Genomic DNA, 17,393 nt, shown 5'->3' with positions numbered 1-17,393 from the left:
TTATGCTAACATCTGGTCAGCAGAGACAATATTCCAGCAGAGCCTGGATTACAGCAGGCTCTGCTAATCCAGCTCATTTACATTTTCTGCTCCTCTATTTCTATCGGACTGTATTATTGTGAAGCCAGACAGATGTTGGAGTTGGGGATATAATCCTTGTCCTGTGTGATGGATGCTGGAGATGGTTTGAACGTCCTCCTCTCTCTGCTCCATGAAGCCTCCTTTTCAGCTCATCTGGTTTCTGGGCTCATAGTTCAGGTATTTGAACTGTGATTCTAGTCAGCAGCTTGTAAAATCAAAAGCCTGCATATATCGCCATGGTTGCGCATCACTTCAAAAACCCTAGCTTTTCAGCATCCAAAAGCAGTTGGAGTGATTGTCCAAACATGAAATACCTCAACCAAAAATATGAACAAATCACCGTTCTGAAGAATTCTGCAGAACCTTTGGCTCCTTTTTTTGGATTTAGCAGTGTTATGGAAATGCCTTTGTTATTTGAACTACTTTGTAAAACCAACCCATACCAATCTCGGTCTGTTATTCTTGAGAGTTGTGCCAAAAGTATTTTTTATCAACCAGATACCCGGAAAAAAACCCTGTTAAATCCAGACATTTCTACATCTACTTTCTTTCTGCCTTCTCTGCCCTTGAACTGATTGATATTTCTGTCTGCTGCAGGAGATCTTTTTTCCACACACATTAAAGTACATTTGAATTGGAATATTTTCTCAGGTGGACATAATTAGTCACAAGACCTCTATTATCTGTTCAAGCTCCTAGAACCTTTTGTCATGAACTGCTCAGAGGAAAGTGAATGATATTTTAATTGGAGCTCTTGTTTTGAAAAAACGGGGCGGTGCTTAGAGCGCTTCTGTTGCGTCACAATTTACTCTTAAGTTGTGGGTTATAACGCGTCTTTTCGCCATATTCACATATGGATTGATACCAATGTAAAATATGCAACATAGGTACAGCGATATAGACTTTCCCACGCAGATATTCAGCTGGAATTTAGTACCGAGGACAAATGGCAACGACACATCGCTCAGCGACTTCTCGGGTAAGCTAATGTGTGCTAGCTAGCCGCCCTGGCAGTGTTTACGTGCTAGGACGTAAAAGTCCCCGATTTCATCAATAAAACAGCCGGCTTTAAGATACGTGAAGTGCTTTATCAAACAAGTGTAAAAAAGTCAATAGCTAAATGTTGGTTCATGGACGCTAGCACCGTTGGTGTGGATGGTGATGCTAGCTAACTTTCTATTAACAGTAAACTTGTGTTGATTTTCTGTGCTAACTTGTTAGCTGTACAGAAGCCGCTCGTGCTTCCGAGTCCTGCAGTAATTAAAGGTTCACACGAGCTTTAAACTGAAAGGTTAATACGTTTTCATGGCTGTTACCTGAGTAAACTCTATTCACCCTCTAATCCAGATTTTACATCTTTTACCATAATAAGAAAATATTTTTATAAGCGAGAGAGATCATGTTCTTAACAGTTTTCCAAGTTATTTAGTGGAAAACAAATATGTGGCAAAACTTGTACGTGGAACCTATATGTCATGTTTTCTCTCACTATGGAGGTTTAGTTTCTACAGCTGTCAAATCTGAACTTAGCCTGAGAAAAATTAGCATCTTTCCATGCAACAAGAGTAGAGCTGCAGCATATTCTAAATCATATTAGTACAGATAACCTGACAGAGGAAGATATTCCAACAAAACATTTAAAATGCATTGATTTGATTGATTTCGAGGTACTTGCCAGCAGTAGAGACAGTCCTGTAATTTAATCTGCAACTATTTGTCTGTAGAACATTTAAATGATGCCAAAAACTAAGATTCTGTTTGAGTAATAGGTTGATCTGACCTCAGTTTCTAATAGTTTGAGATGGGAAACACAACCAGTGAAACAAATCAGTAAGTAGCAATGCTAGCTTCAGTTTGTAACAATGATAAAATCCACTTGCTAATAGTATTTAGTTAACTAAATACTATTAGCAGACACTTTAGAAAGTTAACATTTGCTCTGACAAGCTAATTTCTTTACCTGTTTATGTTGGATCACAGCAGTTGGAGAACGATCCCAATGAGGATGGACAGGGGGCGCAGTGTTCTTACAAAAGTAGCACCATTTGAGGAAAAAAAGACAGGTCTCCGAACAGCTTATTGCCAGGAAACATTGTTGCAAGAAGGAATACATAACCAAACACCGATTTTGCTCATAATATATATTGATTCTTGATATACCTGTACTATTTAAAAAAATGTATCCATGGATTGTTGCTATAGTTCTAAGCACTTACTGTTCCAAGCAGAAGAAAGTCTCACCAGAAAGCCAGCATTGTGTGAGCCAGGTCCCACAGATTGACCGGTGCGTGTTGTTTGCTCCGGCAGAGATGTGGTATGGTGTGTTCCTGTGGGCCGGCGTGTCCTCCATCATCTTCCACCTGCCTGCAGCCCTGATCTCCCTGGCCACTCTGCGGCAGCATAAGATCGCCCGGTTCACGCCCATCGCCATCCTCCTCATGGGCATTCTGGGACCAGTTTGTGGAGGGGTTCTCACCAGTAAGGCTTCCACCTCAGTGTGTGTTTGCACTTCTCTTATGTTTTAGTCAAGATGATCTAATTTTGTCTGGATAAAACAAGTAGGAGAAATCTTTAAATTATATAATTTTTTACTGAAACAAGTAGATTCTTATCTGGTTGGTTTTCAGAACATAAATTCATTATTTAGAAATTCCTGCAATACTTTCATCCACATCATCATCTTCTGTTCTACATTTTCATGTTGGCAGGCCTACACAAAGTCATGAACCTGTTTGTGTCCCTCAGGTGCAGCCATCGCTGGGGTGTACAAGGCAGCGGGGAAGACCATGATGTCCTTCGAAGCGTTTGTTTTTGGAGTGGGACAGTCATTCTGCGTCGTCCTCATCTCTTTCCTCAGGGTCCTCGCCACCCTTTAGCAGAGCCCAGTCTGTCCTGCTGCTTGTTCCCAACCGGAGCTGAGCTGGAAGTGGGACAGAGTTGGACCAAACAAATCCAGTTTTTAGGCTATGATGTCATTTTGTTTTAATCTCAACAGGCCAGACTTTTCTGAACCATCAAAGGTACGAGTGTGTGCACCATGTTACGTTTTATCATTAGTGTGGATTATTGATCACAACACAGTGCTGTGTGTATCAGCATCAGTACTCGCTTTATTCCAAAGTGAAAGGAAAACTGCAGGGGGTCGTCAAAAAAATGTTTAAGTTCTCTATGCAGGATGTGAAAGCAGTGGGCTGCAGTTTTGTTGCCAGGGGTTACGGCTTTGCAGTAGAAGGACACTTTTCTTTCCTCAGGTGTGAGTGTGAGTGTGAGACATTGCAGGTGAAACATGAATCTGACAGGCTTCTTAACTGTTAAACCAAAATGTGGTGGTCAGATCAAAGACTTGCTTTATTTCTTGAGGCCTTATTTTGTGTTTTCTGGTTCCTGTTTGTTTGGCCCCTGAAGTCGTCTCTCTGAAGCTTCAGTGAGCAGCAGGTTGCACCCTGAAGCCTCTGGGTTTGCTATGTAAGACAAACTTGAACAATAAATAGACTCCAGTTCTTTAGATGAGCTTTAACCCTATATCCTGAAGTTGTCCATCAGTGACCTGACACATGTGACCAGAGGTTTGGACTATGAGGCATGATTGTTGGCTTATCAAATAATGTTTAGGTTCAGTTCAAAATGTTTCAGCACTACCAAGCTGGTTCACCTTCGAACTGGGTTTATTACCATGGTAACCTCTGCTGGCACCAACTGATTATTCTGGATCCTGTTAAAAGCTGAAGTTTAGAAATGGCACTTAACAGAGTTTTGTGACTGATTTTTAATCTTGATAACTTTGTAATCCTGAGAAGAGTGGATTTTACTTAATTCATATTTCTCTTGGAGAACTATGACATAACAGTGTAGAGAATGTGGTTGAAAATTGTGTCCTGTGATTATAACAGAGGCAGAGTTGTGTGAGAGCAATCGCTGTCATTTAAGGATTTAATGTTATTTCAGACAAATCCTAACATCTTTAACTGGCTTTAGTGTCTCACATTAGCTATAGAGCAGTCAGCATCATGAAGTAGACATTATGTTGCCAAATCCAGCATGTTCCATCACAGCTCTAAGCAGAGTAGCAGCTCTTCTGCTCTCTGTTCAGCCTTCCTTTTATCTGCTCAAAGTCCTGCTCTCTCTCACCGTCTCACAGCCGTAAGACTACGGATATGAATCTGAATAAACTACTCTGCATGCAGGCTAAAGATGCATCTGTGGTATTAATACACATATTTGCTCTTTCTTCCATGAGTCCATGTATATCCAGTCGTAAGGCCTTGTTGTCTTCCAGAGTGGAGAACCAGCAGCTCCGGGTGTGACGTCACACACACACACACACGGCTCTTCATTCTGTTCTTATTCATGTCTGCTAATATTTCTCCGTATGTTTTCTCCCTGCTGTTCCATTCAGACAGAAATTAGAGGATTTTTGCAGACTGCCACATATTGCCTGGTTTCAGGAGGTCAACTAGTGGTGGAAGGTCTGGGAGTGTGATTAGTTTTATTTTTAATATTTCTTTTACTAAGCAAGTATTTGATATATTTGATGATTTTCAATGAACCTTTTTCTAAATGGTTTAAATTAATTGTAAATTTTTAGGTTTTCTGACAAAGATCTAAATGGCTCTATTTTTCTGCAGATTCTATTTTTCTGTGAATATTTTTGCTTGGTAGAATTATCTTTTGCCTTTCAGAGCTTATTAAATCTGCCCCGTGTCTGTGATTGATGTTATGTTGCTTTTTGATAATTGTGAATCAAGGTACATATTAGTTAACAATTGAACAAATGTATTTTATGTAATTTGTTAGAGAAAATAAGTATTTGCAATTGATTTTTTTGTTGTTGTTATTGTAACTTAAAGAAATCTGCTTTTCAAAATATTTTCCTCATTTGCTGTTGTCTCTGTATTGATGAATAAATGCTTGTTTTGGGACATTTTTATACAAATATGTATTCTGCTTATTTGAATACTTCATAACAAAATAATGGCAACTGCACACTCGTCTCACTGCTGACCTGCACACATTGAAATGCTGACATACAATTTCTGCTATTAATCCAGTTGGTCCAGCAGTAGCTGCCTGAAGCAGTTGCTCCACTGCAGCTGATGTACTGAGAGCTGCTGCTGTGATACCAACCCAACAGATTCCCTTCCTTTCAAACTGCTTCTAGACTTTGAGGGAATTTTATGAAATAGATTTAGCACTCAGTCCTAAATGCATTAACTCTTTAGATGTTGGTATTTTATGGTAAGGTTCTTGAAAGCTCTATAAATATGGTTCACATGTAGTTCAGAAATCTAAAAGCAGTCATCATACTGAGAACGCCTCAGCTCAGTCAGAATTTGTTTTTCCAGGAAAATTAAAGCTTAATTTTGCAGGAAATTAAGCTTTAAATTAAAATAATTTGTCACCATGACCAATAATTTTCCTACATATTTTCTGATGAAGTGCAAGATATGAACCTGGCTACATGACCTGTGACCCTTGTTGCACTTCTAGACCAGAGTGTTTGATTTTGATCTGATGAGAGCAGCTTCTTCCAAAGGTTTCCCCATGTGACCTTTGGTGACCTGTAAAAATGTGTTTTGACAGCTTTCTTCCTTCTGTCCACTTTTCCTTTAAGACTGAATTTGTGAACAAATAATTGCCATGTCAGCAGTTTCTCCTTCCTGAGTTGTGGATCTCTGCAGCTCTCCTCCAGACTACCACAGGCTTGTGCCAAACATCTGACTTCTTTACCAGACTGATTAAGATCTCTGCTTACCAATGAGGTTGCCTGCATAGGGAATTGATTGTGTTAGATTCTATTTTGCAGTATTATAAATATGGTTAATGCGTATAAAGGCTCCCGTCTTCAGATTTTCTTTATTGGAAAAAGAAAAAAAAAACCTCATGGTCCTTACATTTAACGATGGGGATATGAAGATTCATTAGAGATGGTAATTTCTCATTACCAATGTACAGTAGAAAATGTATTTACAGAAATAAACACCTTCATGATTCTACAACAGAGAGATGTTGGGTTAAGCAGATTCTTGGAGCAAAACATAGGTTTTATTTTATTTTTTTATCTTTAAACATCACCTGGTTATAGGATATTATACAAACAAGTGATGTAAACACAACCTGACTGCCAATTGTTTGACATAAAAGAATGACAACATAAAAAGGGAAATATTTTAAAACGTTTTATACCTGTAAAGCTACAATATTTAAAAAGAGCAGCTGGACTTGCTCACTTATTGAAATGCCTTTTATTAAACCTCTTAGGATTTGAACGTCCAGAACAACTGAGACCAACAGCAAATGATGGGTCACCTCAATATTATGTATTTTCATATAATAATGAAAATGTAAAACAAAAACAAAAAAATTAAGGAGAAATAATTTGGTTGCACATCCTTAATCCAGGTACTGCATCCAGATAAGAGCCAAAGTGCCAAGACTCATAAACATGTACACTCAGCAGGCCTCTGCTGCCACCTGCAGGACTGATTCGGTAACAGCAGACATAATGAAGAAAAGCTGATAGAGGTTTTTCCATTCATTGTTTTGAAATGAAGTAATTCTCCATTATATTCATCAGCAATGAAAATATTTACTACAACTCTTGGAACAAAAAAGTACATGCAATGCTGAGATCAGTGCTTAATTGCCAAAGTCCAGTGAGAATGCTTTTTTTTTTTTCCTTCACATTAGTTAATAATTACAACCTTATTGGAGCAAGGTCCATTCTGAAACTATTATAACTTGGTGACACAGAACCAGGAAGTATGTGTTCCCTTCCTTCTCTATGGGCCATGTCCTTTTATGTTTCATCAAGTGAAGTTTGTGCGATTATGTATTGATGAATTGGTTGCATCTACTGAAATTACATGACTCAGTCTTGAGGTCCAGGTTTACTGAACCACAAGGTGCTTCATGTGGAACAGGATTTCACCAACAGGCTAATAACACAGATAGCGAACATCTTAAATGTTCTTTTTTGTTATTTTTATCCAGGAGATGTGAACTTGGATTTTTTGCCTAAAGATCCAAGAAGAAAAGCTGAACCTTTATCAGTTGTTGGTTAATCAGTACACCATGTTGTGGGTGTGTATGAATGGGCAGCAGGAAAATATCAATGTTTTATTTCTAAGGCTTAAAGGATCAAGTAACTTTTAACATTTTATATTTGAAAGTTGATCCTTTGCTGTGCAGTCAGCATAGAATGGTGTGCAACAGACATGGAGAGGCCTAAATGTGGACTATATTGATTAAAGAAAATGTTTTTGATAGTTTTTTTTGTTTGTTTGCCTATCATTTCCACTTTCCATTGTTAAATAATAGGAGCTGTACTAAGCTGCTTACTTCCAACTAAATCACACAAATTTGTTAAATTTTAACATAATTTCAAATATGCAAGAGTCAGAGTTTTGGCTTCTCTATGTGAGATTCCTCTGAACACAAACTGTTTGCTGATCTCATACAAATAAAGACTTCAAGAATAACTACTCTGGACTCTGAAAACCTCTGGTGATCATTTTTTATTTATTATAAGGCACACTATGACATTCTAATCCATCTACATCAACATCACCAGCAAGAACGGAACAATGCTTGTGTTTAAATGTGTTGTTTTTTGGTTGGAGCACTGGTGAATGTTATCAACACCCAAATGTTGGAACTGGAATAAAGAAGACCATCATCTGGTTTCATCAGATGCTGGAGAAAGATTGACTGGAACTCCATCCTCCTACATCTTCCAGTTCCTCTATGCCTTCTTTTTGTAGTCATCAATGTGAGCCAATACCCAGAAAGAGGGAATCAGGATGGCGGACAAAAAGGCTGTTATCCCTATTGCTTGCTCCTGGATGGGGAGACACAGTCATAATGTTTTATCGTCAATATTGTTTCAAGTCATACAAATCAACAAGATGGAAGGAGACTGGAAGAACAAATCCCAGGAGCATTCTGAGAATGTAGCATACACTAACTATATAGCCTACAATAATACATTAAAACAACAGAATATGAGATCATATAATTTTCCAACAGAAGTTTCTGCTCTCCAGTTGTAAGCTGGCAAAAGTCAACTGTATTACTATATAATGAAGAGATTCGTCGTTGTATGTGCACTCCTAGAAGGGAATACTTGAGGCTGCGAATTTTTAATCAAGCTGTAGTTTAAAACAAGCGGTCACTATTCTTCAACCTGGCCGGTCAGAGCTACATGTCCGGGGTCAAGGTCGTTGTTGCCACCTGTTCGGTAGGCCGGTTCCACTGGAACATGAGTAAAAAGTTCAACGGATTTACAGAAGAACGTGAACGTTACCCAGTTTAGTGTACATACTGCGGTGAACCCGCCACTCAGGGGCGCGTGCTATTTATTTGATAGTGTACGTGATGGATTTGGGCGGAACAATGGCGAGATACTGACGCACTTAAAAAAAACCCGGCTAAATATAGATAAACTTTTAGTCTGGACACAATGCTTCTTTCTCCCGGGAACAAAGATAACAACCCAGTAATATATAAGCTTATCTAAAAGGAATTCTGAGAGGGGAAAATAAAGAATTGAGAAGTTTGGCGCAGTTGAAGTAAACCTGAGCCAACATTCACATGAACCAGACACCTTTTAAACCAAGATAAACAGCGTCCTGCTGGACGAAGAGATGTGGGGTATGGGCCCCGTGGAGATAAGGCAGTGACTGCAGGTGCCGCGGCTCTAAACTTACCGCAGCAGAGAGGTTTACTTTGGCAGGTTTGGTCGTCAGATTGGCCGCAGGAATGACTCTGGTCCTCAGAGCAGTCCTGAACAGCCTGGAGACGGCGGGCAGCGACATGATGAGGCGTAAAGGACGCTTGTGGTCACAGAGGCAGGAGTGACAGCTCTTACCAGGCAGTCTGCAGCTACAAGTGACAGATACTGACTGCCTTTCACTTTATCTGCTCGTGCGATAGTGTGGGCGCGCGCGTGTCTGCGTACGTGCAGGACATCCTCTCCTCTCTCCTCCCAGATGCCCCCCCCCCCGCCCCCTTCCGAGCACTACAACGACGGTATGTAATTGGCTGTCTCACCTTCAGAACGGAGGCTGGTCTGACTGACGTGTCCCCGTTTCACTCTGCAAGCTGCAGGATTCAAACCTCTTCCTGCATGTGTATGAAGCAAATAGTGAGTCTTCAAATGATAGACTTTCACAATGATAATGAATTTGTAAATGTAAAAAAAAACAAACAAACAAAAAAAACCAAAGCACAAACAAACAAAAGAAACCACAATGAAAATTAATTCTAGTGTTTTCATAATTTGTTTCATAATCAGAACCACCAAATTTAGAATTGACCAGTATGCTGATGGCTGCTCACACTTCAGGACTATCACCTTTTTATTCCTGCTGGTAGCCGCTTACTGACAGTCTGAAAACAACTATAGAATTCAGTGTGTTTTAGGACTTCACTGCATTTATATGTTTAACCCTCCTCTGCTGTGTCCACTCAACATGGACTTGGTTTGTCCATGGGAATAGAAAAGGTTCCCGTCAAGACTTCACAACACCTGTCGTCTCACACTTTACTAGTGAGGTAAAGGGGAAGAAACATGAAAAAATACTTTTAACAATTTTTTTAGATTTTGAAACATGAAAATGAGTCAATTTGACATGCAGAGTTAATCCAATGAGTTCAGTTAGCAGCATCTGTCTGCTTTGTCTTTTATAGAAGCAGCAAAGATTTACATCATTTTTTACACTCAGTTTTTCCATATGTCTTTGAGTTCATTTGCTAATTAATAGCAATGTAGAATATTTTGATGTTTTGCACACAAGTTAACCGAGGTCAAGTTTTTTTGACTGATGAATTTTATGTCCTGATGCATAAGACTTTAGAATAATAGAGAATCTGTGCTTTCTTTTTTCCTGACTGCTGGAGCTGGGTACCACTTGCTCCCCTCACATCCCTGCAAAGATCAGCGTGTTCAGATCATGGATGGAAACCTTGATCCATCCATGGTAGTTTGTCTCCCTTAAGTCCAAACTTAAAATAACTTCATAGTTAATGCCAACTTCAACTTATATCAATTATGATATTGCTGTCTCTTTTTCTACTTCTCACATAAACAGGCAAAGAAGAGACCCAGAAATATTTTTTCACCCCAGGCACCCGGTCCCAATAATCATCAGTTCTGATGACACTATGTACATAGCAAGTCCACAATGTCTTAAAATGTTTGGTCATTTTTTATTTATTTATTTTTTTTTGCTGTTTTTCTGTACTCTTTAAAATACAATACTATGGTTAATTTCTCTATTATTTTCTTTTTGTACGTTTCTGTAAAGTGCAGTGGTCCAGTGAATGGGAATGTTCTGCTGATCCTCACTGCTCTCAGGAAGGAGAAATGTCAGTTTATCTGGAGTAAAACTGAAATACTGATACTCAATGAAAACAATACTTTGCTCTTGGTGAAATATTTTTCACATTTCCACTAAAGTGTACCTTTTGTTTTATTGTGCTAATGTTATCAGAGAATGTTTGTACAATTCTCTGATAGCATATTGACAATGCACTCTTGAAAAATGTGAATATATTGAAAGCACAATGTAATTTTTTTTTACCTGCAGTGTGTTTAATTGATCCAATACTGTGTTCTGTAGCATGATGGGTTTGTAGTATTGTAGTGTGTATGAAGCAAGTAATGTACTATGGCAAAGAATAATAATAAAAGACATAAAGTAACTGAAAAGTAAAAGTGTACTTCATTAGCGATCATAGTAAACTAAAAGTGTAAATGGAGTATACGGTGATCACACTGCTAATACATAAGACATATAATGCTTCTAAATATATTTTAAATGTAATTCAATCACAAAAATAGTACACTTAAGATATGCTAATCAAGTGTGTTTATATTACATAAAAAGCCGTGTACTTAAGGTAAACAAATTATACCTTTAGTTGTTCCATAAAAGTAGGTGATAATACATTTGGTGCACTTTAAATTGTGATTTTATACAATTTAATTGCTGTTAAAATACACTTAAAATTCTTCAAAAATAACACACTACAAGTATATTGATGATTAGTCTGGCTTCAAGTATGCTCAAGTATGCTAAAATTGAACATGCTTAGCATATTTATTTTTCTCCTGGGCTATTTATAAATTTGGCTGATGATCTCCGTTTAGTTAGTTAGTTAGTTAGTTAGTTAGTTGGTTAGTTGGTTAGTTAGTAAGACTGCATTTACATAGAATTTTTCAAGATATTGCCCACAAAGTGCTGTACAGTAAAAAGCAAAAGCAAAATTAGAACATAGTTAAATCAAATGAGAATTAATCTAGGGCCTCTGTATGATCCAATTTCCCAGTTCTAGGGGATATTTATTTGATTGTTACAAAAACAGCAGAGGGCAGTAGAACGCAGCACCTGACTGAGCACCACCGGAACAAAAATAAGGAAGAAGAGACCAGAGGGCTCTGTCCAGTCAGTGTTTGTGAGTTGATTATGGCGATTTTTCTTCCCTGCATCACTTAATTTACATACTGTTTCGCCCCTTTTGCTCCCAGACATACCTCTGTCACATTTCAAGACTTGAAGTTTGTTTTTGTTGTTGTTTTTTGTCTTCTTTGTACGGGCAGTCGTTTGACATTCCTGCAGTATTTGGTTCCCAGAAAGCAAGAGTGACGGAATTTGACAAGACACCAGGTGTTTCGTGCTCCCTGTTGTTAGCTGAAGCTTATGGGAGGTTTTGTCTTCTGGAAACCAACTTTATTCCCTCGCTGGTGAGTGTCTAAATTCATCTGAATTCTCTAGATAATATTCTATTAAACGGTGTCGTTAGCATGAGCTAACTAACTGTGAGGATGTTGGCTAAAACAGCAACTCACAATCCTGCGAGTTGCTGTTTTATAGTTCTATCTGGTATTAAAAATAAAAAGAGAGTTTAGTGTCCCCGTTGGCTGCCTGCGTGGCCAGGGAGGCTCCCAGACTGTTAGTTTACCTTGAGGGCAGGTCGCTTTGTTAGGCTGGACAGACTGCCTCTGCTTTACAGCCTCACTGAAGCAGAAGATTACAGCTGAGCTTGGTCTTCCTCTGTCACAGAGAACTGCCTCTCCTGCCTTTTGCCAGTCTGTTACAGTGGTTCTGAAGTCAGTGGACTCTCTGGGATGATTACGATAGTTTTTATTTGGCTACTGTAGCAAAGTATCAGTTGTCTGATACCCAACATGTACAGTAGTATCATGTGCATGTTAGGGAAATGTTTAATGTTTACCCATTAAACATTTTCACCAAATTTTGTTGATCATGATGGTTTTGTAAAAGCAACAAAATGGTTAAACATCTAAAGGGGTGAATACTTTTTATTGGCACTAAGTGGCAATGTTCATGGCATTGTTGAAAAAAGAAATGTGCAGAAATAATACCATTTCAAGTGTGCTACAAGGCTGCATGTAAAATGCAAGGTGGGACAGAAACTTCCACTGGACACTACCTGAACACAGCATTTCTATGGTGAAACATGGTGGTGGCTGCATAGTGTTGCATGGAGTCTTCTTTGGGGACCAGGAGTCTGTTCCAGAGTTAAAAACAATCATATAAAAATTGTCGTGATTGTTGTGTGCAAATTGATCACATTTCTCAATATTGCTTTGTATATCATGGCTTTGTATATTTTTATACAAAAAGTGTTTGAGGATGAAGGTAACTACTCATTAATGGTGAAAGCAGCAGCAAAATATGCTTATCACCATTCACCGTCTTCTGTTATTATTATTGTGGTTGTTAATTATAATGCAGTGATAATGTTGAACAGTATGATTTTAAATGTAGTTTCATTCTTAAAATGAATTATTATTAATCCTAGGATATTTTGTCTTTGTAACTGTTCATCCATAGATGGAAGAAGATAGAAATCCTGTTGGAGGCTTAATGAGACAGGAGAGATATTAGTGACAAGCTGTAATTTGCTCTGCTGTTCCCTCTCCAGCCTTTGGACACATGACACGTAGCTTCCTCTTGGTGTTCTTCCATGCAGATTAATGCATTTATTCACCATCAGTAAAATCACATACTCCAGACAGAAGTAATTGAACAGAGAACATGACTGACTTTTTTTCTGATCTTAGAAACGTCTGCCAGTACCTACCAAGATAAGTACCTGTCACAGTTTCCATTGTTGGCTTTGGTGAGCCTGCTTCATGGTACATCTGCTGTTAACATCATATATAACTTTTAGCAAATATTGGTTCAGTACTCCCAGACGTTATTAGAAACTAGGTCACTTGAACACAGACTTTGTGTTTTGTAGCCGATCCATAAAAATAGCACAAGTTGCTTCCTTGGCTGCACAATTTATGGCAAATATATCCTTATCACAACATCAGTGTGCACAGTATAGTGTTGGCTAATTTATTGCAAGTGCTATGAATTCACCCTTCTATTTCATTACAGTTTAATATTTATCCTGTTGGATGGATTTTTCTTGGAGTAGATGTTCATACCTGATGCAGATGTTGGTGACCGAGATGCTAAAGATTACAGCAGTACTGGGGGAACAGATCCTTTCTATTTTTCCAACAATAGGTTTAGTATTTAGTGTCATAGATGATTATTAACAAAATTAGTCATTTACATAAAAACCGAACCACCTGAGTATCAGGATACAATAGCCAAAATACATGGCCAACCAATCAACTTGTGCAGTTTAGAAACGGTAACCTTGCTGGTAGGCAGCGTGGCCCTATTTACTTGGACAGTAATTTTAATAATCTTAATCAATAAATGCTCTCATTTTGATTGGTTTTGTGGATGTAGAGGTTAGATGGTAACATCACTTTAAAACTAGTCAAGTCTTTTATGTGTGTGTCTGTCTGGGCTCACTCTTCTAGTCCACCATGAACCTTTGTTCCTTGATGCTCCAGCTGAGGCCATCGGTGTGTGTTCACTTCCTCTGCATCCTGCTGCTCCTCTCCAGCATCTACCTCACAGCGCTACCTGCGTCTGAGTCAGGTAAGCATCCTCAAGTCCAGTTCAATGCAGCAGACTCCAACTGCACCACAGGATGCAGTTGGAATAGCTGTAAGGTGTACTGCTACTGGCATTCCATCCAAGCACATTTCATACAGTCTTTTTCTTTGTTTCCAAGGTAATGAAACAACAAGCAAGATTGCAACAACTAAAGGCTTCTCAAAGTCCAGTGCTGCAGTAGATACTGAGGAAAAAAGCAATAAAAGTAATACATTGACTAAAATCCTCTTCAATAAAACATCCTTAGACCAATCTCAGCAGTTGTCATCCACCTCCTTACCCACAACTGTTGTAAGTGCTCAGTCTGTAAGTAATAGTTCAGCTAAGAACCCCCTTCCATCACCACCTGGAGAGCATGTTGAGACTTCTCAAACTGTTTTACAATCAACTAAAACAACTTCTGAAGCTCCAGCAACACCTCTGTCCACCAAAACACTCTCTGTACAATCACTAAACAACTTCAACTCCGCACACCTCTTACCCTCAAACTTCAACCTACCACCCAAACCACCATCTACAACTCAAACTTCAACCCTACCACCCACCAAACCACCGTCTACAACTCAAACTTCAACTCTACCACCCACCAAACCACCGTCTACAACTCAAACTTCAACCCTACCACCCACCAAACCAGCGTCTACAACTCATATTTTAACATCTCTGCCCACCAAGACACGTACAACATCAACAACAGTTGAAAACCCTCCAAATACGAATGCGATGATCACCATTTTGCCCACAGACAAGAAAAGTTCATCATCATCTGTGGTACCCACACAGAAGTTAGCTACCAGGAAATCAACTCTTTCACACACATCTTTAAGCACAGTAGCCACAGCCATGCCTCCTAGCAGAACCAGTACTTCTGGTGGCCGCAGTAAGTCCCCTGCTTCTGCAACAAGGGTTCCGGTGGTGGAAGTGGCTGGAGCAGCTCTGACCCAGCAGCTGGTGGACACAGCTTCTTTACTAGCTGTCCTGTTGTTTGGCATGCTCTTCTTCCTGGTCACGGTGGCGGTGTTTGTCACGCAGGCGTACGAGAGCTACAGGAGGAAGGACTACACCCAAGTCGACTACCTGATCAATGGGATGTACAGCGACTCTGGAGTGTGAGGCAGGAAGATACGTGGTTCTGGACCTTGCTCTTGCACAATATGACCACAGTGGCTGCTGTTTGTTGAAGAAGTTGGAATGAAGTAGAAAATGGAGCAGATGGAAAAACAACCTGGACTATTTTACTCGTTTCTTCATGTTTTCCTTTGGCTTGTGTAGCGTTTCGTTTCTAACACTCAACCCTGAACTTTGAGGATGAAGAGCAGTCTTAATGAGTTCATGTGTAGATCAGCTGTCAGTGCTGAAAGCACACAATATTCATACTTTCCACATCACATTTCTGTTGATCAGTATAATCATTATGGCCATAAGATTTCTAATACCTTTTCAGATTGAACTGAAATAATGTGGGGGAAAAAAACTATCAGCTCTTTACAACATGGCAGCAAATTGTTAACTGTCTTCAATGAATTTTTTAACATTTCATAAATCATCATTTCTTTTCAAACTGAAACTTGACTTGAATGTGTCAATAAATATAAAAAAACATCTGCTTTAATAATAACAGTTTCTCTTTAAAAACAATTCAATCTAGTAGTATTTGTTTTCTATAGGGTTCTGTTGAGAGGTTATAAGTAATAATATTCTATCTTCAGTAGATAACTTGGTGCCCGATATAATTTTTTTCCCAGAGGCTGAAACTAACAGCTCATCTAAAACCAAAGCAGATTCCTACAGTATCAAACATCTCAATTTTAAATACATTTAGACCAATTCATTAGATTTATTTTTTTATGAACCATCATACAACTTTCACATTTTTAATAAATTATGTGGTCAGTTGTAATGAAGACTGATATTTATAACATCAGTCTGTATTATCATATTGTCATTATACAATATTTACCTGAATTTTTAAAGCGTTTTCACAATTGTATTAAGGCGACTGGCTGAATATACTAACATGGTCTATTTTGTTGTATTTGATGTGGCATTACCACAGAAAGCTCTGGACATTTTCCCCCTTTGGCATTTTGTACAATTTCAACTTTGGTTGTTTTCAGTCTGGCTATTTTTGTTAAGAAACTAACTTTAATTACAAATGACAAATTTCACTCTAACAGAAGATTATTTGCTATAAACTGCTGTTAGGAAACTTGCTCTCCAGTTAGTACAGGAGGTCAGCTGAAGGGAGCCACATTTGGAACGCCATGATGCATTTGCATGCATGCAGCTCCCAGCTGGCTATGGGGCGAACTGAGCCGGAGCTTCTCACCACCATAACGGATCATGTTAACAAGCAGAAGATCAAACATTCACTCTGTAAAGGTCTGGAGGTGTTTGAGTGCAGGACAATTTTAATAACTCATAACCTCTCAGCAGAACAACTGCTTTTATGGGTTGGTTCACATAGTTTTCCACTTACTATATTCTGATAGCAAGGGAACGGCATTTAAAGCTCCTGTTCATGTATTCTACATGATGAAGCTCAGTGTCCATACCAACACACTGACACATTCAGTTCGGTTTTCTACACTCTTTTTCACACATATTAATTTAGTCATTTCTTGTGAGCATGTTGCCTGTAGCAGAGGTGACCTTCAGTGACCTCTCTGCACTGAAGAGGTTCAGCATCACTGATTGAAACAAACAGCTTCAGTCCCAGCCCCCTGACCCATTGGCTCTGAGTTCCAGCACTGGGAAGAATGTAACTGTTATCAAAGGACACAGTTTTGCTTTAAGTCTAGATCTGCATGAAATGACTGAATGTGTGAGAACCATCTGTATGGTTTGAGGTTCCAGGTAGAAACCTGGAGATGTTTAGACCTGTGGAGGTGTTAAAGTCACTCCTACAACCTTTTCTCAGCCAGCGGATCACAGTTTCGTCTGCTGGCCTCATGTAATTTTTACATTTCAGCTTGTCTTAAAGCCTACTTAAGTTTTACTTGACCTGTTTGATGGCTACATATCTCATGCTGGTTTAATTGTCTATGAAAGCACAGGAGTTGTTTTGAAACAAAGCTCCAAAATTTTTGTTAAATTTCATCAAATTTCATAAAGCTTGATTGAAGTAGATGATGCTTTCCTTCACAACTGTGTTTATTTTGAGTTTGACTTCACTGGAAGCTTTTGAATGTATTTAATCTTCATTCTTCCATATGATATGTGTTAATGACCTCATTCTGTTCCTTACTGTGGTTCAGATCTACACGGTCTTGGAGGTACCTAATTGTAATTAGTGTGTGTGTTTATAAGTCCATGATTGTAAAG

The 17,393-nt window shown here is 38.8% G+C and overlaps 2 protein-coding genes and 1 long non-coding RNA gene across 6 annotated transcripts; 2 read left to right on the top strand and 1 right to left on the bottom strand.

Moving 5' to 3' along the window:
• Positions 1 to 860: 860 nt before the first annotated feature.
• On the top strand, positions 861 to 5,008 carry tmem170a (transmembrane protein 170A). Of its 3 annotated transcripts, none has more exons than XR_008607679.1 (4): positions 861 to 1,060; positions 2,389 to 2,559; positions 2,827 to 4,379; positions 4,482 to 5,008. XR_008607679.1 is itself a non-coding variant. In XM_055055116.1 (3 exons), the coding sequence occupies exons 1-3, from the start codon at positions 958 to 960 to the stop codon at positions 2,955 to 2,957; spliced, it is 405 nt and encodes a 134-aa protein (XP_054911091.1). In that variant the 5' UTR covers positions 861 to 957; the 3' UTR covers positions 2,958 to 5,008. The 3 variants fall into 3 exon arrangements, 1 of the variants encoding a protein (XP_054911091.1); XR_008607678.1 differs by having other exon boundaries at positions 4,478 to 5,008; XM_055055116.1 differs by having other exon boundaries at positions 2,827 to 5,008.
• A 2,572-nt stretch (positions 5,009 to 7,580) lies between these two features.
• LOC129360847 (cytochrome c oxidase subunit 8B, mitochondrial) lies at positions 7,581 to 9,051 on the bottom strand. Its single transcript, XM_055031335.1, has 2 exons — positions 8,787 to 9,051; positions 7,581 to 7,918 (listed from the first exon to the last, which is right to left on the bottom strand). The coding sequence occupies exons 1-2, from the start codon at positions 8,892 to 8,894 to the stop codon at positions 7,823 to 7,825; spliced, it is 204 nt and encodes a 67-aa protein (XP_054887310.1). The 5' UTR covers positions 8,895 to 9,051; the 3' UTR covers positions 7,581 to 7,822.
• Positions 9,052 to 11,503: 2,452 nt separating this feature from the next.
• LOC129363102 (uncharacterized) lies at positions 11,504 to 14,506 on the top strand. Of its 2 annotated transcripts, XR_008606297.1 has the most exons (4): positions 11,504 to 11,535; positions 11,681 to 11,824; positions 13,931 to 14,051; positions 14,188 to 14,506. It is a non-coding gene; the product is annotated as an uncharacterized LOC129363102 (long non-coding RNA). The 2 variants fall into 2 exon arrangements; XR_008606296.1 differs by having other exon boundaries at positions 11,517 to 11,824.
• The last annotated feature ends 2,887 nt before the right edge of the window (positions 14,507 to 17,393 follow it).

This window comes from Poeciliopsis prolifica, unplaced genomic scaffold (assembly GCF_027474105.1).
Source record: "Poeciliopsis prolifica strain line A6 unplaced genomic scaffold, Auburn_PproV2 SCAFFOLD001, whole genome shotgun sequence".
NCBI classification, from domain to species: domain Eukaryota; kingdom Metazoa; phylum Chordata; class Actinopteri; order Cyprinodontiformes; family Poeciliidae; genus Poeciliopsis; species Poeciliopsis prolifica.
The sequence above is the reverse complement of the archived record's forward strand: the minus strand, read 5'-3'. Positions and strand labels throughout refer to the sequence as shown.